The sequence below is a fragment of the Hermetia illucens genome, chromosome 2, assembly GCF_905115235.1.
Source record: "Hermetia illucens chromosome 2, iHerIll2.2.curated.20191125, whole genome shotgun sequence".
NCBI classification, from domain to species: Eukaryota; Metazoa; Arthropoda; class Insecta; order Diptera; family Stratiomyidae; genus Hermetia; species Hermetia illucens.
The window spans coordinates 5,769,924-5,794,480 of record NC_051850.1 but is presented as its reverse complement, the minus strand read 5'-3'; the positions used below and the strand labels follow the sequence as shown (position 1 = coordinate 5,794,480).

The 24,557-nt window shown below is 44.5% G+C and overlaps 1 protein-coding gene across 3 annotated transcripts in view; it reads left to right on the top strand.

The window, feature by feature from the left end:
- Nucleotides 1–24,557, top strand: part of LOC119649195 (CD151 antigen-like) — a 119,808-nt gene that overhangs the window by 66,152 nt on the left and 29,099 nt on the right. For 2 of the 3 annotated variants that reach the window (XM_038051233.1, XM_038051231.1), the window contains one exon: nucleotides 13,514–14,725. In XM_038051233.1, coding sequence (XP_037907161.1) covers nucleotides 14,621–14,725 — 105 coding nt within the window. In that variant the 5' untranslated portion in view covers nucleotides 13,514–14,620. The remainder of the gene's footprint in view (nucleotides 1–13,513; nucleotides 14,726–24,557) is intronic. The other variant, XM_038051232.1, reaches the window with a different exon arrangement.

The window sequence follows — 24,557 nt, the reverse complement described above, 5'->3', positions numbered from 1 at the left end:
CAGCGATTGGCATCAAATTTGGTAGAAAGATGAAAACTGTAAACGTTCATGCATACAGTGAATTACATCATTCTAGGTCGAACTAAAGAGGGCGGTTTCCAGAAAAGGGGGGGGGGTTACAAATTTTTTATCAACAAATACAGTCATGTGGGGTATCAAATGAAAGATCTCGATGAGTACTTTTCGATGCGGGTCTTAATTTTGACATCTGCTGGAAAGATGGAAAGTGGGACGGGTGCGGGCGGGAAATGTCCACTCAAATATTTGAAGCGTCCAGCTCTCGGTTTCCCGACTTGATTTCATATTAGTTGGGGAGACCTTGCATGTAGCAAAAACAAAAATGTTTCCGTTGATCGTACTACAACAGGTCGTCTTTGAAACAAGTGATCTCTCGTCAATACTTACTCAAATATTTCGAACAATCATGCAAATTCCTAAGCTTCAAGTTCAAACAATTGCATCTACAAAGAGTATTCGCACCGTTTTTTGCGTGTTTTCCCACATTTTAACATTTATTGACTTAACTTTATCGTAGACCTTGTCAATCACCGGCCCATGCCTTTGAACAAATGCGAATTATACAATTCAATAAATTACCCACTTTCCATTCGAATGGTGCGTCGATAGCTAACCTCAGTTCCATAGGCCAATAGCTGGCCGGAGTGCTAGCCTGTAAGCTGGGCCGGTCTAACGCTTAACAACAAATCTCTGGATTCTCCTGGCGAATACTTATTGTATCTTGGCAAACAAAGATTGTGCATTGTTTATTCAACTGAAACTAATTTATTCTGCCGCAGCAAATATGCAAAATAAATGGCTAGAACAGAACCATTCGCGGCAAATAAATAACGTGGACAACTTCAAAGTAATTTGAAAGGCATCGAAGTCAGATATTCGTAGACTTTGAGAACCCAGCGTTTGACCATTGGCCAGTACATCGGCCACAAAATGTTCATTGCATGAAAAATTAATGAGATTTTTGTTTTACAATCTTACGTGTGCGTCTTTAATGGTGCGACGATAAAGTAGTGCCAATTTCCGGGCTATAACTGCCGATTAGTAATTGTTTAAATATTTATTCAAATGGTGTCGACCGAGCGCTGTTCCCAGCTAGGCTGACAGGTTTTATGGAGGCTGTTACAGTCACCGTATATGAGGTGACTAGTCTGCACAATTCGCCATCAAAACAAACTTTTATAGGGTCCTGGTGTTTGCTTTTAATTCTGCTCCCAAGAAAGGCCGTTGTTCTTCCTCCCATCTGCTCATTATTCTTCTGATAAAGGCAAAATGTGGGGTATGCCCGTGAATAAGCGTCCATATATCCGTGAGTCTACACACTTGCTCTATGTATGTACATAATGGGAGCGGTCTCGGAAAACAATACCCAGAAATTCACTTGTTCATCCACGTACTCTTTGACTCATTGAAATTTATAACTTTCTGTTCCCTGCCTTGTACCAATCTTCAGGTATTGTTTACTCATCAGAAAAGATTCTTTCTTGGCTAGAAACACCTAGCCGGAATCTTGAAGGCGTCAGGAAAGAATGCGATCACTACTCCGCAATAGGGCTCAAATCAGTATGTGGCCTACCATTCACTGAATTGTAATGAAAAGCCTTTGGAAATCTGAATAGAGCACGGGAAAATTATAGAATCAATGACTTCCCTCCGAAAGAAAAACTAACAGAAAGACGACAATTATTCAAATTTTCATAGATGTTCGGGGAAAGACATCGTTTTGTTGCTTCTTTAGCAGAAAAAGTTCTTGGCCGTGGAACATGAGAGATGGCGGTGATCTGTTGGCGAGTGCGTCACGATGGCCATTAACTAGTATTTCATGGAAATAAAGTGTGAGGAAATAGTTGTTCTCGGAACTTGAGGTTTACTAACGTTCTACTAAAACGAATCAAAATTTACGGTCTTTGGATTGATACAGTCGTGTTTCAGGTGGTGTCTAATTAATAGTTAATGGACCCCATGGCGGATGAATTAGAATTTCCATCAAATTGTTTATTACTTCCTTCGAATTAGATGAATCAGCGCTTAAATGTATATATTTATGAGTATGTTCTCGAAGCTTCGGACGGTTCTTTTTCGGAAATACAGGGACGCTATTTAGGTTTTTTCCTGTAACCACTCTGAACATATCCAAGGACGGTCTAAGAAAGTGTCCTGCAATTTATGTTTGCCAAAATTGTCATCTCGTCGGCCAAAATGTCGGTCACCATCATTCCGGCTACCGCGTAAGCCGCTTCGTCTGAAATGATTCAAAAACTACGGTACACTCTTAAGCAGTCCTTCTATAAACCGTGCTTATCTTTTGAGTATTACATGTGGTACGCAATGCAGTTGCTCAAAGTGCGCTACGTTGAGCAGTGTAGAGCTCACCCCTTTAGCTACAGGCAGCCTATCAGTACATCGCGGACTTCCAACATTTGGCATCAACCTTCTTCTTTATAGCAGTGATTGCTTCGAATGAATCCAATTCCGCGTGGGGAGGAAGATATCATTATCCATGATGTTCCACAACAGCGGTCCCAGAACAGAGCTGCGTGAAATGATCGTTGAGACAGTGTATTTTCTGCGTTCGTTGTCTATGGCGTACCAGAGCTTTCAACCTGTTAAATAGCTGACAAGCGCAAGTACACCAATCGCCGCCAAAGATCTCCTTATAAAGTTGATAATGACATCTAATGAGACCTGGAAACTGCAACTACTCGCGATGGCCTGAGAAAATAAACTCTGAACACTTTTCATTAAGACATCAAGACGTGTAATTTGCGGAGCTGCCTGACTTTCCCATTACAGCTCTGTAGGGGCTTCACCATAGTTTTTTTTTTTGTAAGGAGGAGGAAACCTTCAAAAGACTCTGGCCTGGACCCTGACTTCCCCCTTCCCTTGAAATCACCATAAGGTATTACATCACGTGGCGGAGCTAGCTCACTTTAGCTGTTTCCCCTATCTTCTACGCTTGCCGTTCGTAACCGTGCTTTTTCACCTCATCCATTTTTTGCAGTTTAAGTATATCATTGTACATGATGTTTCACGGTAGTGGGCCCAGTATGGAGCCCTGTGAAACACCCGAGAAGACAACGTGCTCTTTGGGTCCATCATCGGTGTCATACTAGATCGACCGTTCTCGCAAGTAGCTATCGACAATAGCTGCTAGATAGTTGAGAACACTAATCGTCACTAGGCACTTTCGTATCGGCCGAATTAAATACATTGCTCACGTCCACGTTCATCACCGCGCAATATTTGCTGGCAAAACCTGTAAATTGCACTTTCGGCCAAGCCAGTAACTATTTTGATGGCATTGATCTGGTTGTACCGAGTCCATGCTGTCGATCCGAAAGGCCTCCTTGGCTTCCGACGATCAGGAGTAATCTGTTGTAAATTACCCGCTCTAACATTTTCACCATAGTGTCCAGAAGAGATATGGGTCTATAGGAGGATGGTTCACCTGGAGGTTTACCAGACTTACGCAGCTTCTGCTGCTTCCATGCCGTAGGGTATATACCCTCGGTCATGCACCCTTCCAACAGGTCAATGAACACACTCATCTGTTTCCATTTGACGGCAAGCTTAGGGGCTCTATTCGATATACCGTCCAGGCCCGGAACTTTGTTGTCACCTATTCTGCTGCAGATTTCCAACAGGTTATCCGAGGTTACCGCAGGAATTGCCGTCATGTTCAGAGATCTCTGAAATGTGTCAGTACCCTTGCTGCGAGAATAACCCCTGGATGCTTTTCAGCAAGAGAGTAGGGCACTTGATATGTAGGGATCACCAGCCCCTCACAATTCTGTAGGCGCTCCCCCACGAATTTGCTTCCGCTTCCGAAGACAGCTTCTTAAAACATTCTCTCTTGCTCTGCTGGATGGCAAGCTTGACGTCTTTGTGGGATACCTTATAAACCTGCTCCTTTTGTCCCTTCCTTCCTACCGCCCTCTGAACCCTTCGTCTGGTTCGATGGCAGCCTGATCCAATGCTGGCCAATTTACTATTCCGCCAATAGTTGGGTCTTCCACTGGAGAATGAGCATTTTCTAGGCATGGACGCGTCAGATGTCTTGGCGATGCATTGTGTGACAAGGAAAGCTCTCTCAATGGGACTGCCTGCCTTACTAGGTTGGCCTAGCCACAGTTCAAAGAAGCTTTCCTCATCTAGTGCGTTTGCAGACGAGCCTGATGCCTTTCTCGGCTTTAGATATCCTGTTCTCTGGCCTGTGGCTCCCTCCTCAGTTCAAAGATGATTGCGTGGTGATCGCTGTTGCTGCAGTTCTCGCTAAAGTACCAGGAGATACCAATGCAGGGATGATAAAGGTGAAGTCTACGATTGAGGAAGATTCCCCTTTGCGAAAAGTGCTTACACCACCTTCATTGGCCAAAACTAAATTCAGTTGGGCCTTTAATAAACTTCGGTCCCTTGCGCTACTCTGCCTATTCCCAATTCGAGGGCCCAAGCGCTGAAGTCACTGGTTAACCTTCGTCTTTTGTATCGAAAACAAGGTTGTCCATTATGTCTTCAAATTCAAAAAATGTGAGACTGGGTGCGGCGTAGCATAGCAGCGTACGCGTACACACCTTTCCATCTCCTTTCAACCCATTATTTTTTACCTTCGTTATTGGTGTTCTTGGCAATATTTTGCTCCGCTTGAATTCCTCCTTCTCAAACTCTAAATCACTTGTAGCATTACAAGGTACTGCAAGCCCCGAGCACCGTCAGTTTCCTCCTTCTGTCCTCTTCCATATTGATTTCATTTTACCAGAGGTGGGCAAAGACTAGTTCATGCACAGCCAGAAAAGAAAGTGCATGAACAAATAACTACACATCAATAGGTATACCCATATCCACCACCTGGGGTCGCACCTGATGGGAGATCTGCCAATTCCACCCATGGGGAGGTGTATATCGATCTCTGCGTAGAACTGTTCCAAGCAGTCCCTCTTGCTTCGCTGCTTAGGTAGCTTTCGGTTTCTTAGAGCTTCCTTGTAAGCACTCTTCTTCACCTGCTGCCGCTCATCTGGCCCGATGACACGCCAACCGAAGATCAGACAATTCACTATTCCATCATCAGTTGGGCCTTCTACGGGGGAAAGAATAACGTCTCGGCAACGATGAGTCGCATACCGTCGCAATACACTCCATGATATGAGGCTCTCTTCGAGGGTGTGACTAATTTAGTGTCTTGGTCCAACCACACATCTATGAATATTTGCTCGTCATATGTTTTCGCAGGTAAACCTGATGTTCTCCTCATTCTTACACGAGCAGGTCTCCAACGGTTGGTGTCACCATGGCTTTTACGGCGCACCGTTCTCCCTTGGGCCCATCCTTCTGTGCTTTTGTTATAGGTGTTCTGGGAAGCAATGTGCTCGGTTTAAATCCCTTTTCTAAGCTGCGTTTAACATTAGAGGCCACAGTGGTCAAGCTGTCCACCACCGAGGCACTGCAGTCGAGGGATATCCACCATCGGGACGCAACTTATCCACTCCCAAAAGCTGCTGGTACTGTATCGTAAGTTTACACACCTTCTCTTCGCCCACATTGGTTTATTATTCTTGGTGACCTTCCCATAGCCACTTTTGTCCACGGGTGGATGTTTTTTTCCCACTTACCCGACCTGCGCAGAAACGTGACCATGCGCGTACATTTCCAAATTCTTACAAGTGTACGTTCATATGCATCCGCCGAACCTTCCCTTATCCGCACAAAGGACGTGCCTGATGGGAGATCTGACAATTCCTCCTTTATCCGTCTATCTGACGCACACACTTTTCTCAAAACAGGCTGAATTGATTAGCACGAAATTTGGTTGGAGGGTGGAAACTATGAACACCCATAGATGCAGTGAGGTGAGGAAGGAGTCCTCATACATGCAAAAAGGGGGCTTAAATTTTCTTTTAAACGAACATAGTCAGGTTGGGTATCAAATAAAAAGTCTTGATTAGTACTTTCCAAAATCAGTTTTATTTTGATTTTTGTTGGAAATACGAAGGAACGCGAGGGCTGGAAACTGAAACGTGTGAACCCTTAAATTATTCTCCATATCGATATCTACTTTTTGGGAAATTGAATAGGAGCCCAAACCCAAACCCCCAGACATTTGAAAATTGTCTCGCCAAGATGGAGAAGTCTTTAGGGGAAGAGGCATAAATATGAGCCAAAGAGTTGGAGGTTGTGACACAATGTAATAACGTTGATGAAGTCACTGCTAGGCAGGACATCTGCGAGGCCTTAGAAAAACAGTTCGGACCACCCAGTTTGTAAAGTAAAAATAGATTGGGTCGTTTTCCAACTTAGAGAGCAGGTGTCCATCAAGCGCTACTTTAGATGCCTTAGAGTTTCCAGAAGTTGGATTCATCAGGGTAAAAATAGCTGGCATTTACATATATATGTAGTTGCCGTGCTTCACCAAATACGACGACAGCAGAATTGGAGGAATTGCTAAGTATGCTGGTTTTGGAGGCAACAAGTCGAAACCTCAAAATTATAGCGGATGATTTCAACGCATGGGCAGTTGGTTGGGGCTATCGAACTACAAACACAAAGGACGTATTTTGCTCGAGACTTTACGAAGCTGGACTTGGTGCTTGCAAACAACGGAAATGTGATTACTTTCTGAGGGACAGGCTCGGGCTCAATAGTCGATTTGACGTATGTCAATGCCACATTGGTCTGGTTCATCAGTGAGGACTATACGACCACGAGGCAATTTTTTCCAAATCGAAAATGAGCCACGTAATGCGGTGCGTTCCCGGATTTGGAAATCATAGCTGGTCCGTAAAAATCTTTCAAAGGGATGGCCTGGATGCTATCAAGCTCCTGGTTTGGGTGATATTTCCAATAGAGCCCTTAAACTCGATATTAAAGCCAGATCCGAATGGTTTTTTCAAAGTGTTTGAGGCATGCTTGGTAGAAGGAGTTTTCCCGAAACAGTGGAAGTACCAAAAACTAGCATCTCTTCCTGGGCCCAATAATAAAGATATTCGGAAGGGTCATCGGTCAATCGTAGTGATAGTTTAGTCTGCGTCAAGCTCATTCAACGGAGAGAGTTCAGCTTGACTATGCGGAACAAAAGGCGGAGGCGGTCTTGATTAGCGGTTACACCATCACTTCAAAGCAGGTTATCAAATACCTGGGGATGATGATCGACGCGAAGACCAATTTCAAGAGACTCCTGGACTATGCCTATGAGAAAACCGCAAATACCAGCGTATCTTTAGGACGGATGACGTCTAGCATTGCATGTCGAAGAGATGGCTGCAGATTGTGTCTAGCAGGACTGTTCCATTGTATCCTGTTATACGCTGCATCAATATGGAAGGAAGCACTAGCATGTGAGAACAATCAGAGGAGGGTAAACATGACTTACCGTTTAGTAGCATTAAGGGTATGCAGTGTAACAATCTCAGGCGAATAAGCGTGTGTCATTACCCGAATGATCTCGATGGGCATTTTGGCTAGTGAGATACGCTGCCTGTACGAGAAATAGAGAACAAATCTACCTGGAGACGACACAGAACAGTATAAGCCCTTAGAACATAGTCGGGGAATTGCTGAAGTCAGAGGCAAACTAGTGCGATGAATTCCGCAATCAAAAGGATACAGGCATAACTCGGAGAAGCCGATCGCGCAGGGAGGGCGTGAAGAGTGGAAGGATTGGTCGCTTCAGGGACAGTCCCCGTCGAGAACTAATGCTTTGTGGTGGTCCCACAGGGAAGGAAGAAGGAGGAAGTGGGGGTTGTTTTTGGTGGGTAAGAATCCTAGGGGTGGCGGTTTCTCTCTAAGATTTCCACCTCCATTTTTCCAGGTTTGGTTGTACACAAAATCTTAAAAATGAACCATCAATGCATCATCTCAAGCCCTAGAAAAATAGTTCGAACCACTCGATTTGCAAGAGCCCGCAATCAGAGGATTCAGAAAGGCATATGGGGGCGTGTAACTATAATATAACCTTACCGAAGTAGCATTAAAGTTGCTGGTAAAGTAGGTTCTTTGCCGACTCAGAGCGAGTACCCCTTAAGCGCTGCTTTAAAATCTTCGAATTTGGCCATATTGCGACTAAACACACCCTTGATTGCATAGGTCAAAAAAGTGCAGAAAATCTGGAGAAGGTGGCCATATATTCACACGCACAAAGCTGACCCTAAATGTATGAATGAAGAAATGAGGTTGATACGAATCAACATAAACCATTGCGAGGGAATCCAACTAGCCATAATCAGCGAGCCTTATCGCAACAATAAGAATGATGCCTGGGTTACAGATGCAGCCGGCAAGGCGACAATGTGTACGTGTGGAAATCCAAGAAGTGATGAAGTTGGATTCGTGCGAGCAAAAATAGCTGGCATCTACGTATAGAGTTCCTATGCTCCATCAAATGCAAGGACAGCAGAATTTGGGAAAATGCTAAATATGCTGATTTCGGATGCGAGATATCGAAACTCCAAAATCATAGCGGGCGATTGCAACGGGTGGGCTGTGGATTGGGGTAGTCGAACTACGAACACAAGAGACGTATTTTGCTCGAGGCTTTGCGAAGCTAAACCTGGTGCTTGCAAGCAACGGAAATGCAGCTACATATATGTATCACATTGGCGAAGAGAATCCTCTGGTACATCAACGAGAAGGAGAATATACCAATAGCGACCATCAAGCAATTTTCTGCCAGATCGAAAATGGGACACGTAATACGGCACATTCCGGAGCTGGAAATCACGACTGGTCCGTAAAAAACTTTGAAAGGGATGCACTCACAGAGATGCTATAGGAAAACCAAGATCATGATGGAATGGCCTCAGGAAAAGTAACACAAATGATGAGGCGCATAACGAGAGCATGTGATGTTACTATGTCGAAGCAGCGAATCCACACCAATAAGCGGTCAAACTATTGGTGGAACAAAGGAATCGCGGGCTGCATGCTTTCGAGCCAGAAGAACGATTTAAAGGAAGACCAGACTCGAAATGGACAGTATACCTGAACTTTCTACATAGACTTAAGCAGGCTATAAGGAACAGTAAGCGAGAATGTTTCGAGAAAATTTACGCGGAGGCAGATAAAATCCCTGGGGAACGGCGCACAGGGTTGTTATGAAGAGAGCTGGCTCCAGAACTGACTTGCCCGGATCTTCTTCTCGATATAGTGATAGCGCTCTTCTTCCCGCTTAAAATGGAGCCTAAAAATTTAAACAAGCGCTGGACGTTTTCACCATACCTGCGGTAACCGAGGAGGAACTTGCAGAGATTTGCCGAAGAGTCAATGATAATAAAGCTCCTGGTTTGGATGCTATTCCCAGTAAAGCTTTTAAATTCGCTATTAAGTCCAGACCTGAATGGTTTTATCAGTGTTTTTGAGGCATGCATGGTAGAAGGAGATTTCTCCGAAAGAAGGTGGCAACAACAGCGACACCAGTCTGGGTGGAAGCACTAACGTGTGAGGGCAATCGGAGAAGGATAAACATGACTTACCGTTTAGTGGCGTTAAGGGTATGGAGCGTGGGTCTTTGAGGTAATGATCAAGTGAGACACGCTGTCTGTACGAGAAAAGGAGGATAAATCTACTTAAAAAGGATACAGAATATCGAAAGGCGGCAAGGCGAGAGTCCCTGGAATGACTTACAAAGGGGTAACTTAACCCACGCTCTGGTTCGCCATATTGAGTAGTGGATTCAGCGACGACACGGCGGGATCAACTACCACCCGACTCAATTTCTGTCAAGGCTTGGTGGTTACAGGAGGTGTCTACGCCAATTCAGCTTTGCCCTGAATGTGGTAGCACACCTTAGGACCCGGAGCATATCATGTTCTGCTGTCCACAAATCTGCTTAGAAAGGAGGAGCATGTTTAGCAATCACTGCAAGAAATCGCACGTACAAAATATACACGAAACGAACAGACTTAGATCGACTGCGAACTAAGCGTCAACGGTAAATAAATGAAGAGAAGTCTAGTGGAGAAATGTCGTCGACATCGATTTTATTATGCCTGGCTGAATGCAGATATACGTTGTCGCCGACAACGCCACAAAGATGAAGTGTGAAGAGTGGTCTCGACTTTGCAGCAGAGGCAAGTTCCTTTCAGCTTGCAGGTGTCCAACCGGTGTAATAGAAGGGAACGTAACGATGGTGTGAGATAGATACTCTAGGTCGAGTAATTATAACATGTAGCAAAATTCGAAAACGATAAAACCGGTCTAACTGTGTGGCTAGAAACTTGTGAGTGTTACGTGCCACGGTTGGAGACAGAAGAGACCGACTTATTTCCATGCGGTCTTTTCTGTCCCAACCAACGGCACTTTCTCACCGCTAATCCTCCACTCCCGTGGCGAGTTCTAAAATGAGTGGAGAGTTCCGCGCCATCTACTTGTCCGCATTGTCAACATTCGAAATAAATTTCGAATGCTGCGGATCCTGCCGCGCCACATCACTCCGCCCCCAGACGAAACCTAGGGGCGACCGATCTCGGAACTTCGTTCCCCATTAATCCACAAAGCTGACACGACGCTGCTTCGGGGCGCACACGGGTTTCAGTCTGGACAAAGAGACCGCCTTTTTGTGTCCACCGATCTCGAGCTGGAAGAAATGTTCTCCCCTTTTGAGAAGGCGGTACGGGCCCTCATATGGAGGCTGCAGCGGCTTCCGGACGGCATCCGTCCTGACCAGAACGTGCGTGCATGTGTCCAGTTCCTTGGGCGAACAGGCAGGTGTGGGCGAGTGTCGAGTGGGTGGTAGCGCTTTGATGCGTCGGAGATTGTCCCTCAGCAGACGCACCGACTCTGTGAGACCCGATCTCTTGTCGAAGACCGGATCGCTTGGGAGTCTTGGGTTCTCCCCGTATACCAGCTCCGCGGGGCTGGCAGCAAATTCCTCTCGGCAGGTTGCACGTCGGCCGAGTAGGACGAGAGGCAAGACTTGCGTCCAGGACGGATGGTCGCGTGCCATAATGGCGGCTTTCAGCGTCCGGTGCCAACGTTCTAGCATCCCATTGGATTGCGGGTGGCATGCAGTAGTCGGCTGGCGTTTAAATCCCAGGAGTTTGCCTAACTCCGAGAAAATGGTGGACTCAAATTGCATTCCCTGGTCAGTGATGACCACTGCAGGGACGCCAAAGCGAGGTATCCACTCTCGGCAGAGGGCTTCGGCACAAAATTGCCCCGTAATATCTTTCAGAGGTATTGCCTCAGGCCACCGCGTGAACCTGTCAATGATTGTGAGGCCATACTTGTAACCGTGCGAGTCTCGCAAAGGCCCTACTATGTCGAGGTGTATCGTGTGGAAACGCTTGGTAGTGCGGGGGAATGAGCCCACTTCTTTCCTTACATGCCTGGAGACTTTACACTTCTGGCATGCGATGCACTCTCTGGCCCAGGAATTGATGTCCTTGTTCATGGAGGGCCAGAAGTATTTTCCGGTGACTAACCGATTTGTTGTCCTGATGCCTGGATGCGTCAAGTCGCAACTGCGTGGAATACTTCCTTGCGAAATGTGGCCGGAATGTATGGCCGAGGTCCCTTTTCCGAGTCTTCGCAGCAGAGCGAGAGGTTTGAGCCGAAGATGGGCAACTCCCGAAATTTGTATTTGGGGTTGGATTTGAGGCTCTGAAGGGCTGCATCATCCTCCTGCGCCTTGGCAATAGCCGAGAAATCGAGTGAGGCGGGGATGTTAACCTCGGAGACACGAGACAAAGTGTCAGCAACTATGTTGTCCTTGCCGGACACGTGCTGGATGTCTAACGTAAACTGGCTTATAAAGCTCAGGTGTCGAAGCTGACGAGGCGACGCTTTGTCGAGCTTTTGTTTCAAAGCATATGTGAGAGGCTTATGGTCCGTGAACACTGTGAACGGGCTGCCTTCTAGGGAGAAACGGAAGTATTTGATGCTCAAGTACGCGGCGAGCAGTTCGCGATCATAAGTACTGTAGTTCCGTTGAGCGGGATTCAACTGTTTCGAGAAGAAGCTCAACGGCTGCTAAACTTGATCCACCTTTTGGTGAAGGGCAGCACCTGCTGCGATGTCAGAGGCATCAACAAAAACGGCTAGGGGTGAGAGGAAATGCCAAAAGTGTAGCATCAGCTAGTTGCTGTCGGGATTTATCGAACGCGCGGACAGCCTCTTCAGACCACACAATCTCTCATGTGTCTTTTGTTTTGGGGCCAGACAAGTACGCGTTCAAAGCGGACTGGTGATGGGCGGCCTTGGGCAGGAAACGCCGGTAGAAGTTTAGCATGCCCAAGAACCTCCTCAACTCCCTCACTGTCATTGGACGCGGGAAGCTTGCAATTGCTTGCACCTTGTCTGAATCGGGCTGTATTCCTTCAGGGGAAATGGAGTGGCCGAGGAATCTCACCTGTTTTTGAAGGAATTTACATTTCTGAACGTTTAGGACTAAACCGGCCTCAAGGAGACGTTGAAAAATGGACTCGAGATGGGCTAAGTACTCAGACTCAGTGGAAGAAGCGACCAAAACATCATCCAAATATACGAAACAGAAATCGAGGTTTCGCAGGACTGAGTGAATGAACCTTTGAAAGGTTTGCGCCGCATTGCACAATCCGAAAGTCATTCGGGTGAACTCGAAGAGACCAAAGGGTGTGCATATTGCCATCTTTGGAATGTCTTCAGGAGCTACTGGGATTTGGTGGTAAGCCTTTCTTAAAATCAGTTTAGGCCCTTAGAACATCGTTGGGAATTGCTGAAGTCGGAGGCAAACCGGTGCGCGGTGAATTCCGCAATCAAAAGGATACAAGCGCGCAAGGAGGGTGTGAAGGGTGGAAGGATTCATTGCTTCAAGTGCAGTCCTCGTCGAGAAGTAATGATTTGCGATTGTCCCACGGGGAGGGAAAAGAAGGATGTGGGAGTGGTTTTAGTGGGTGAGAATCCCAGGCGCGGCGGTGTCTCTCTAAGATTCCCCCCTTTATTCATAAAAACAAAGATAGACAGACAGACAAAACACCGATTTTTAATAAGGTTTTGTTTTACACAAAATCTTAAAATCGAGTCATAAATGCATCATTTATAATAAACGAAAATATGAATGAAGCGATGCGTCCGAACCTCAAGTTCTCGTCAAAGGACTGCAATATTATGAATGAATTTCGATTTCATTATAACAAACGATATCGATCTTCAGCAAGGTAAGCCGAAAGGTTGCTGCATACATAATGAAAATGGTGTTTGACTCGTCCGCAACTTGTGCTTTAACATAGATTGTCATTTCCACACTCATTCTGGACACGAAGAAAAACTACAAGCTCAATGCCGACTTCAAAAAGTTACACGCATAATTGTTGCTTCCATTTAGACCTAAGCCTGGTTCATTACATGCTCGTGGAAAATATGTGCTCATTCAAGAAAGTCTTGTTTTTCTCTGAAGATTCCTTCCACCGTCAGAACGGCCTTTTAATGTCGTTATTTATTCCAAACACACATTTGATTCGATATTAAATTAAAACAGAAAAAAAGTCAATAGAACGATTTCAAGACGATATTTCTTCTCGTACAATTACAGATCGATCAAGGAGGCGCCATTTGATACGCAACTCAATAGCAAAGGGACTCTGTCTTCGGCGCGATCGCGATGCATCAATAACGCATAAGAGATTGATGACTATTATCACAGTTGGCGGCGGCGGCGAATGCGAGTGATCGCGCGACAATCAACAATACCTACAAAGTCAACAATACCTGGGTTCGCTGCAATCAAGATCATTATCATTGCAATTCTCCACGACGTCTTGAGCGAGTCTTTGGCGTTTCAGCTATTTCTTAAGACAAACCATCTCCGTCATTCCGGTTAATGGAGAGCTGATGCAAGCGATCGATGACGACAACCAGATATTTAATAAACACAAATAGATACTTGTGTACATCTAGAACGCAACCAAAGTAATTTTGCGCAAGATACCGCGGAAGACAATAGTCAGACGAGGCAGCCGAGACCGTCATTAAGGAAGAAATACGACATATCCTCGAAACCCTGGTTGCATCCGATTGCGCTCGATCACTGCAAGATCCCCTCAGTCATCCGGTTCAGTGCACTCATTAACGATATCTCCGAGCGAAAAGTGCATTATCTTAAGTTATACAATTTACGAAAAATAATGATCGAGGAAAGCAACAAAAAGGCATCCGCTGTTTTGACGAATAATTTCGACGATCACAAATTGCATCGACCGGATCCCCGTCACCATTGCCGCTGCACCAAGAACAACATCATCATCAACCGCATCAACAATTCCATCGAGGGATCGACAGCCGACCTGGCCGCAGCAACGACAGTATGACGACCATAATGACATGGGAGTAATCTAAATTCAACTTGTTATCGGGAAAAGACAAACCCAGATCACAACAGAATTTAGATTTATCTTAATTTGAATAATATTTAAATTTCAACCAATTTTTTAACCCGGAAAAAAAAAAATCTCGAACGACCAGAAAGCCGCGTAGCAGAGCGATCGTGCAAGTAATTGATCATTAGTGCGTCCGCGGAGTTGAAGTGAATGTAAAAGGATTTTCAGGGTTTATGGTGGATTTTGTGGTGGATTTTTTATCGGAAATTTAATTGAGCTGATCTGGAAGTTGTGATATACGGTACAGTGCAAACAGTGGCAATATGACGAAGTATAAACCGCCCAAAAGGAAACGAGATGACTCGGACTGCTGTAGCAGCCTCAATCTGATCAAGTACATGCTGCACACATTCAATTTTGTGTTTTTGGTAAGTAAAAGATTGCGTATCTTTTATTGCGTTAGCCTTGTTAAGGGTCAATATTTCTACATGTGATTTATGTGATATCCCTAAATAAAGGAAAAATGGGACCATTAAAGCCTCGAGGTTCTTGCGGTGTTCATTTGTACTTTGTAGAAATTAGTCTCCTTCGTCGTAGAAGTAGGGTGTGTGTCAAGCCTTATCAAATACTGCATCCGTCCGTCAATCGTCGATAGCACCCCCGACTCCCCCCAAGCCCCGTGGAACACCATGAAGTATTACATCACGGGGTGGAGTTAGCTCACTTTAGCTTGATCACATTTCGTCTCTACGTAGCGTTCGTAACCGCGCTTTTCTAGTCTCTTCTGCCTCTCATAGTTTGCTCTGGATAGATGCCACCACGGAGTTGATCGCATCCCAGTCTTCCTGACATGCTAGCATTTTTCACACTAGATTTTCCGATACGAGCACCTCTCCTAGAGTCTCCTCTAGATTCTTTCTTTCTTCCAAAAATCTTGGCCAGTAGAAGAATGCGTGCTCTGGGTCCTCTGGGACTCCATTGCAGTTTGGACAATCGAGTTTAAACCTGAACAGGTATTGGTAATATTCTCCATGCCATCTATTTAGAGATCTTTTCCTTTCGGTTTTCTTCGTCTGCGATAAAGGAGACATAGACTTCGCATTGTATATATTCGTCATCTCGTATGCCAAGATGTCAATGGAAATCATTCCCGCATAGACGAATGCTGCATCATCTGAGACAGCAATGAATGCCTAACACACTCTTAGGGATGTTCTTCTGTAGACTGCACTCAGTTTGTTAGCGTTAAATGTGGCCTACAATGCCTTTCCCCAAATTGGAGGTGCTTAGAGCAGGATCGGATTCACTATAAGCAACCTGGAAGCATGTGTGGCCCTCCCACGTTTGGCATCATCCTTGCCACAGTGTGGTGAATGATTTCTGCACGTGTTGCTTATAGCTGAGCTTCCCGTCTATCATCACTCCTAAGTATTTGATGATATGATTCGCAATTTGAATTCGGGCATAATTTCTTTTACAGCGCTTGGTGAGAGACCGCTTCCGACTTTTCCTCCGCAAGTGTCAGACCTTCGCATAAGTATAACTCAGCATCTTCGGTATCCTTTGCGACTACAACCAGTGGTATATCGTCGGCGTAACCCACCACCGTGGCTTACTCCGGAAGGAGAAGATTAAGTACATCTTGTAAAAAGCTGTTGACAATAGCTGCAAGATATTCGGGAATACCAATCTTCACCGGAGATTCCCATATTAGGTTCCAATTGGCTGAATTGAATGCATTTCTCGCCTTCAGGGTCACCATCACCCAATAGTTGCTAATACTACTCTTCCCTTGGATTGCATCATCGGCCAAACCAATAATCTTTTTGATGGCACCAATGGTTGATCTGGCTTTACGGAACACATACTGTCGATCAACCGGGAGTAGCTCTAGCATTCTCTCCACAGTGTCTAAAAGACAAATAGGTCTGTAGGCGATTGGCTCACCTGGAGGTTTACCAGCCTTGGGCAGCAGTACTAACATCTATCGCTCCCATGATGCAGGAAATATCCTCTCGGACATGCACACTTCGAACAACTCAGTTAATATGTCCGGCCCTATTCGGTACTTCGTCCAGACCCGGAGCTTTGTTATCTCCTATTCTAGCGCAGATCTCCTGCAGTTCGTCACTGGTGACTGCTTGCTATCACATTCAGAGGCCGCCGGAAGCTGTCAGTGCCCTTTTCTTGCTAGGGGAATAACCTCTGTATGATTTTTAACCCAAGTGAAGGGCACGTGATCTGCGGAGATGAACGGCCTCTAAATCGCCCTATCACGATTCTATAATATAAGCGCTCCCCCACGGGTTTACGTCCCCTTCTGACCAGAGCTCCTTCGAGTCTTCCCTCTTGATCGTTGGAAGGCAAGCTTGAGAAGTTTGCCTTGTGATCGCTGTGGGTGTAGTCCTTGTAGAGGCACCAGGACATACCACGTACCAGCCTTCGTTGGTCAGAATTATATCCAAATGCGCAAAAGCGTCTAATAGACTGCGGCACCTTGCATTTGTCTCTTCGCTACCCCACTCACGGGGCCAAGCATTGAAGTCACCAGCAATCACCTTTGGACTACGACCTCTTGCGTCGAAAACAAGGCTGTCTAGCATTTTCTCGAATTAGGGCAATGTCAGACTTGGTAGGGCGTAACAGCAATAGACATATATTCCGCTTATTTTCGCCCACGTAAAGCCGCTGGCTGTCTGACTCCCAGTACATTGTATGGCTTGTCGATCGCATGCCGATATCATCGCTCCACCAGTCGAACCTGTAACCCATACCCCACCGTGACGGTTTCTATAGGGTTCCCTAAGGATGGCAATCTCCACCTCAGATTCCAATATGGTCTTTCTCGAGTAAATCCTGAGTAACCCTCCATTGATCGGACCGATCAATGCCGCTGGTGCATGCCTTTGCGGAATGACCAAATGCAAGGCACTTCGAGCACCTCTTTAGAGAAATCTGCTGTCTCGGACGGCAAACAACCCATCCGATTCGAACCTTCCCGACCGCCAATAACTTCTGCGCTGCGTCGACCACTAATCGCAATGTGACCGTTTGGGTATTGCCATAGGCTTTCCGCAAACTCACAAGGGGCTCTTCCGCAAGTTCCTCCACCTTGAACTGTTCCATCAAGGCAGTGCAAATTTCTCTTTTGGATGTCACTTTATCGAGATCCTTGCACTGTGTATAAATCTCATGTTTTTGGGTCCGCACTGTGACATTATCCCCTGAGTTCGGAAACCATCTACACTGCGCACTATAGTACGAAGTTTAACGATCTAGCTCCAAAAATAGCATCGAGTATGGTTACAAAATGACTATGATCTTGCCAGTCCTCATGTATTCCTCGGAAACTTGGGTTCGTAGCAAGAAAAATTGCGAACTCTTGGCCGCGTTCGAGAGAAGAATCCTCCGAAGAATTTTTGGCCCCCTACATGAGGATGGACGATTCCGTAGCCTACACAATGACGAAATTTATGAGCGATACCATGACCGTCCGGTTGTGGATAAAATCCGGCTCAATAGGTTACGGTGGGCGGGTCACTTAATCCGTATGGATGAAGATGATCCCACCCGGAAAGTCTATAAGGGCAATATCTATGGTAGGAAAAGAAGACGAGGCAGACCCTGCCTAAGATGGAGCGATGGCGTGGGCCAGGACGCCAGACAGCTTTTAGGGATATCGAATTGGTGGACCTCGGCGCAAAACCGGGATGTCTGGAGTTCCTTATTAAGGCAGACCTAGACCGGATACCGGTTGTTGCGCCGTTGATGATGATGATGATGGTTACAAAATATCCAGGCCGGAGCAGAGGAAAGGAGGAGGGTGGATTTCCCTTCGGCCTGCAATTTCCTCGGATGCTCAAAAGTTCCCGAAGTCCCGAAATAGAAACACACAACGAAATAGCTAAAGCAAGAAGACTGTATACAAGAGGAGCGAATCCAGTGGCAAAAGGGCACGGAGTGCCATTGTGTATCTTTGGGGTAGCTAACTGGCTAGTGTCCCATGTGGTTAATGTATTGGTGTATTGACGGCATATGGATAGTTTTTTTTCTGTGACCCCATCCCATGTGACAAGCCATAAACAACAGTCCTGTGCTCGCAACCATGTAGCCGCACACTAGTGCATTGCAACATATACACGGCACTAACACAAGGCCTTATGCATGGCATTTTTTTCCCGCAATTACCGTCACAGCCGAAGATGCGCAATGATTTTTCTGTATTATAAAATTTCGAACAATGTGCTGGGAGTTGAATCTCTTGTATACAGTTTTTTTGAGCTACAGCTAAAGTGATAATTGAGTCTCTCGCGTGATTTTCATTCTGGGCTTGGATTTTCTCTTTACAGTCCTGTATAGACTCTACATTCTACATAAGAACCTACTCCTTGCGTTCAAACATACTCGCATTAATGATGTATTCCGTCACCTGATAATGTGGCCGGAGGCTGGCAGCAATGTATTTCTCTGAATCTGTGGCTTTATTTGTTTTTCTTTTTATTTATTAAACCATAACATTTCTTCCTATGTAGGAGCACTTTCTGAAGATTGGTTCTCAGAAAACCACTTGATATTACTTTTATTGATCCTAAGTAAGACCACTTGAGCCAGCTGGACGAGTGTTACTTTATTTTTCGAAACCATACGCCTGCTCAGTATCACTGTAAACATAATATGTACGAGTATAGTATGCGTCAGATCCATGGCAAATCCATTTCAAAAACATCATAAAAAATTGGGCTCATAACATGATTGAAATTCGACACAGGCTAAATCTATAAGATTTCGATTGTCATATCCATGCGAATGTAGGGGATGCTCGTCAAAAATTAGACCCTATCAATTAGATTCGGACTGCTGCAGTGAAGGGCTTATGTGATTCCAACCTGAAGAGAGGCTTTCAAACCAAACATTTCAGATAAAAGCTTTTTCTAAGTGTAACCTTAAGGTGTTTCTAGCAATTAAATTATCTGAAATAATTAGAGGGATTTGCTTTTAGGCTAGTATTTTTTAATTTTATTCGCATTAACCAATATTTCGGGAACCAGTTGTTTCCTTCGTCAGTGCTACACGTCAAGTGGTTCCCGAAATATCGGAATTAAATTAAAAGATACTTGCAAAAACCAAAAAAGGTGTAATTATTTGTCTGTTGAGAACCCAAACAATACCTCCCAAGATATAGATATTTCAGGAACTGGGTTTGAACCATCCCATTTCCATCTCAGGCTACTTTCCCGCCAACATCTATAAAAAGGACCCACAACATTAGCAAAATCCAATCAAACCACAACAACGATTTGCAGAAAATCTGTTTTCACTTCTGGACACGAAATGTTTTATAAACACATCTCGAATCTATAAACCATTCAACACAGAACAGAACATTAACCCCTTCGTGAAAAGATTTCGCCATCGTAAATTTCGGAGAAATGCTTGAATAGCTTCTTTTTATTAGTGCAAGCCGTGATGCTAATGTTAATTTACCAAAATCATAAATTCTACAATTTTGTATCTGCGCTACGGAGAACCCCGTTCACGGCATAGTCCAGACTCCAGACATAACATAATGTTGATTTGAGCAGTTTGAAAGGAACCAAACTGGATATGGCTAGAATGAGGAATTCCGATTATTGTGTACATATGGGGAAGGAAGCGGCGCGGGATCGTAAAAAATGCTATCGGAACATTTTAGGAAGGTGATCATGCAATATCTAAACATTTGGTAAATGAACATTTTGAAATTTTCACAAAATAAATTGCAGCATATTGGAGGAGCCTGCATTTGTACGGCATATGTGGATGTTCTGTTTGGGAAACTGTGAAAAAATGAGATCAGATTCACACTATCAATCGAATTTAATCACCACGAAGATAGGGGCTCCCGAAGAAAACTAATGGAAATTACTATTCCTCGTATTCGATTTGGATATACAGTATAGTGTCAAAAACTACACCTTCCTCCGGTGAAAGTACTCAAAAAAAGGCAAATTGCATACAGATTTTTGGGGCTACTCTACCGCAACCTCTACCGCAATGGAAGCTGCTCAGCAGGAATGGTATTCAAGAGTATTAAGCCATACCCATGTGCTTCCGGAAGCATTCATTCATAATGACCATTTTTAAATGCCACCACAAATCCTTTGTGATAAATGTTTTTTTGAAAAGCATGTTGGAGTCCTTCCATCGAAAACTCATAAAAGGACTCCACCTGCTATTTAAGATTTATATCGTCTTCCTCACCTATCTGCCTAAAGTAAAAGTACTGAAATAATTTGCTTTCTAGGATAGTGGCATGGTTGCAAATTTCTGACTCCGTAAGAACCTCAGAGAACTTCCCATCTCCTATCGATTACAATAGACCACTAGGGTCTGAGTGCCCAGGGGCTTTGCCTCTCCCCCACCTCTCTCCTCTAAACACTCCGTAGTCCCATCCAGTGACTCCATACATAGTTTGTAAGCATATCGTTCGTTCTACTTCCGATTATCCTCCCGACCGCAATGCGGTTGCTCTAGCTGCTCAATAGTAAAATGAAGCCAATGGAGCATTCACGTATCTAAGGTGTCTCAGGGGCTGCGTCCACCATTATTTTCTTCTTCGATGTGGAAGTCCTCGTCCTCTTCCTCGTGGAACCATCCGTCCTTCCGTCCTTCTCAAAGTTTTCTCCAAAACTTTTCTTTCATCTATGAATCCAGAACAATGGAAAAAGCCTTGTTTCGATCCCCCTTGATACCGTCACAGCTGTAGCAGTTAACCGAACTGTATAGTTTCTGCGGTATCTCTCATGCCCCTTGAGGAATTGCGTGAGATGGTTGTTTACCTCTACATGCTCTTCCTGTATCCAGATATTAATCTTGGGAACCAGTTCTGAATGCTACGACTCTTTCCAGATCGTGCTCATCATTGTTGCCACCTGTTTGATGATTCTTCCCTTTTGACATTTTTCGCTGCTTTGCTGATCACAGCAAATAGGTCCACCAAAGATGCACATAATTTCATCGATCGCATTCACTAGCATCGTTCCTGCAATCGTGTGCGACGTATTTTCGGAAATGCTTTCAAAAGCACAATAGAATCCTAGCGCGGCCCTTTTGTAAACCACACTCATCTTTGGAACATTGCATGCAAGGGTTTTGCCAAACCTCACCTGGTGTCGGGCACGTATCATCCTGGAAAATTCCTATTCTGTACATATGTCCAGCTAGTGAATTATGGCCTGTCAGAATGCCCACAATAACATATTTCTGCAAGTCTTCCTGCTTTTCGACAGGGTAAATTTTCCAGTATGTTCTGACAGGAAAAGTTTAATGTGTTTAGCAGCATTAAGGCTCAGCCACCTGTCATTATGACATTAGCCAATGCTACTGACAACCCCAGTAGATGGTTTCAGTCCGGGCATGGGGGAAATTGAACCATCTTTTGCTAAAGCATCCGAGATTTTATTTCCTTCTACATCACAATGACCGGGTACCCAGAGTAGTTTAGTCGTATTGAATCTCGAAACAGAGGTCAATCGATTTCTATATTCCTGAACGATTTTTGAAGTGATCAAAGGACTGATCAACGCCCTCAATACAACTTGACTATCGCTACAGATTGCAATCATCCAGGTTGCCGCCCGTAGGATCGCATACACTTCAGCCTGAAAGACCGTTGTAAGGTTGTTCAATAAGTTTTGCGGTTCGATAAGAAAAACACAATTTTATGGTTTAAAATACACTTTATTGTTCAGTGTAGTCTCCGTGAACATTAATACACCTATCTTTTTTTGAGAATTGTGGTGTTCTAAGTCCGCATCAACTTTACGCTGCTTTGGTCCACGGACCCCTCGTTTAGGACTTAGCATCCAAACTTTCAAAATATTAGGCGATGACGGCTTTAAGGTTTCTTATCAAGGCAGACGCTGGCTCACCACTGCCCTGGGAGCAGCGTGACCGAAGCGCAGATGTTAAGTGATTAGGTTATCGCCTAATATTTTGAAAATTTGGGTGCTAAGCCCTAAACGGGGGGTACGTGGACCAAAAAAAGAGGGAGTAAGTTGCTCCCAATTTGGTCCGGTCCGGCATTAAGTTGATGCGGACTTAAGACCCCACAATTCTCAAAAAAATATTTTCAGCTCTTGCCAAGCTTTGGTTGAATTATATAAAGGAGCACTTAACATCTGCGAGTCGCTTCGATCACGCTGCTCCCAGGGCAGAGGTGAGATAGCGTCTGACGATTTGCCTCTGCCCTGGTAAGGGCCCGTAAAGCCGTCATCACCTAATATTAATACATCTGTTTCAACGAGATTCCAAGTTATAAATTCCATCCCTGAAGTGAGAATCTTTAAGGGCTGAAAAATACGCTTGTTATGACCCCATCATTTAATGAAAAACGCTTTCCACGCCTGACTTTTTAGGACTGGAAACAGATGGAAGTCGCTAGGGACGAAATCTGGTGAATATGGTGGATGCTCCGATAATTTGAAGTTGATTTCATGGATTTTAACTATAATCAAAATGTTCTTATGACTCGGTGCGTTATCCAGACGAAAAAGAATTTTTTTCTCCTTCAAACCTGGTCTTTTTTCACGAATTTTTTCCTTCAAGTGATCTAAAAGATTGCATTAATATTTAGAATTTGTTGTTTTGCCAGTTTGCAGGTAATCCACAAACAAAATCCCTTTCGCATCCCAAAAAAACTGATGCTAACACCTCCTTGGCCAATTTCTGAACATGAACTCGTTGTGGAGCCTAAGAACCAGGTTCACTCCACTCTTTGCCTCTTGTTTTGATTCAGGATCATGGTGATAGACCTAAGTCTCATCCATAGTGACGAATCGACCCACAAAATTCACGTTATCCCCTCAAAAACGCTCTAAATGTTTCTGCGAAAGTCGCACCCGAATGTGGTTTTGTTCCATTGTTAGCGAATGCGGCACCTATTGTGCACACAGATTTCTGAAACCCAATACCTCAGTCAAAATATTGCTTACACTGCCCAAGGAGATGCCTGGGGCTTCTACTAAATTTCTTTCAGTCACTCAACGATTGTCCAAAGTGATATCCTGCATTTTTTCTACGATTTTTGGTGTTGTTGCTATTTTTGGACATCCTTGACGTGGATGGTCTTCAAGGCTTGTACGACCACATCTAAATTCAGCAACCATCTTTATACTGTACTAATTGAAGGCAAAGAGTCCTTATAGACTTTCAACATTCGTTGATAAATTTATTTTGCTTTTAAACCTTCCAAAAATAAAAATTCAGTCACTGCCCGAAACTTGAATTTTTCCAACTGCTGTGACACGTCGATACTAAATGGCTTGTAAACAAAGAATGATTGACAGATTGAAATGAAACTTAACATATGTTCATACAAAGAGTGTATCAACATAACAAAAAAAAATTGGACTAGTAGCAACGCCCTCTCTTATCGAATCGCAAAACTCATTGAACTATCTAGTATATAGTCCCAAGAGAAAAGCCCATTTCCTCGTTTTTATTGAAGAAATGGACTCCTGCTCCAGAATCCTGTTCTACTTTCGAGCCATCGGTGTAGAAGACGTCAGTATATCTTAACACGCATTATTCTGGTTCGTCCCATTTTTCCCTTCGTTTCAAGATAACTTCACATCTTCTACGAAACAGATGTATGGGGATCCGAGAATCAGAAGGCATTGCGGCAACTGGATTCAGTTCTCCCAATAACTCTTCCAATGCTCTGTGGCCCCCATGTCCATTGTTTCCACATAGATATAATCGAATTAGTCTATGAGCTGCTCTCATTGCAGTGTTCTGAATAAACAAATCCACGAACTGCAAATTGAGTAATGCATTCAGAACTGCACCAGATGTCATGCTCATGGCATCGATGATACCCAGACACGCAGTTCTCTACACTGTGGCTAGTTTACAGCGAAAACTCTTTTGTTTCACCTTAGCCCACCACAAGCGAACATCGGCCTAATGATAACAGCATATACCCACATTACTACCTGCCTATCAGCCCATAAGCTTTGAGAGCTCGTTTCTACATGTTTGTTCCAAAGAAACTTCTCGTAAATGTGGCGCTCGATCAGACTCTTCAGACATTTCAACGAAAATGACGTTAAGCTGATTTGTCATCCTTCCCAGGCTTAGGTATGAAGATCACTTTAACCTTCTATCAAGAGGAAGGCACGGCAGCTCTCGCCTTTTCATTGATAACAACCGCTCTCGCAATGTCCTAATTCCCCTTGCAACACCTTCGCATTGAAAGGCTAGCAGAAACCGCCACTTCTC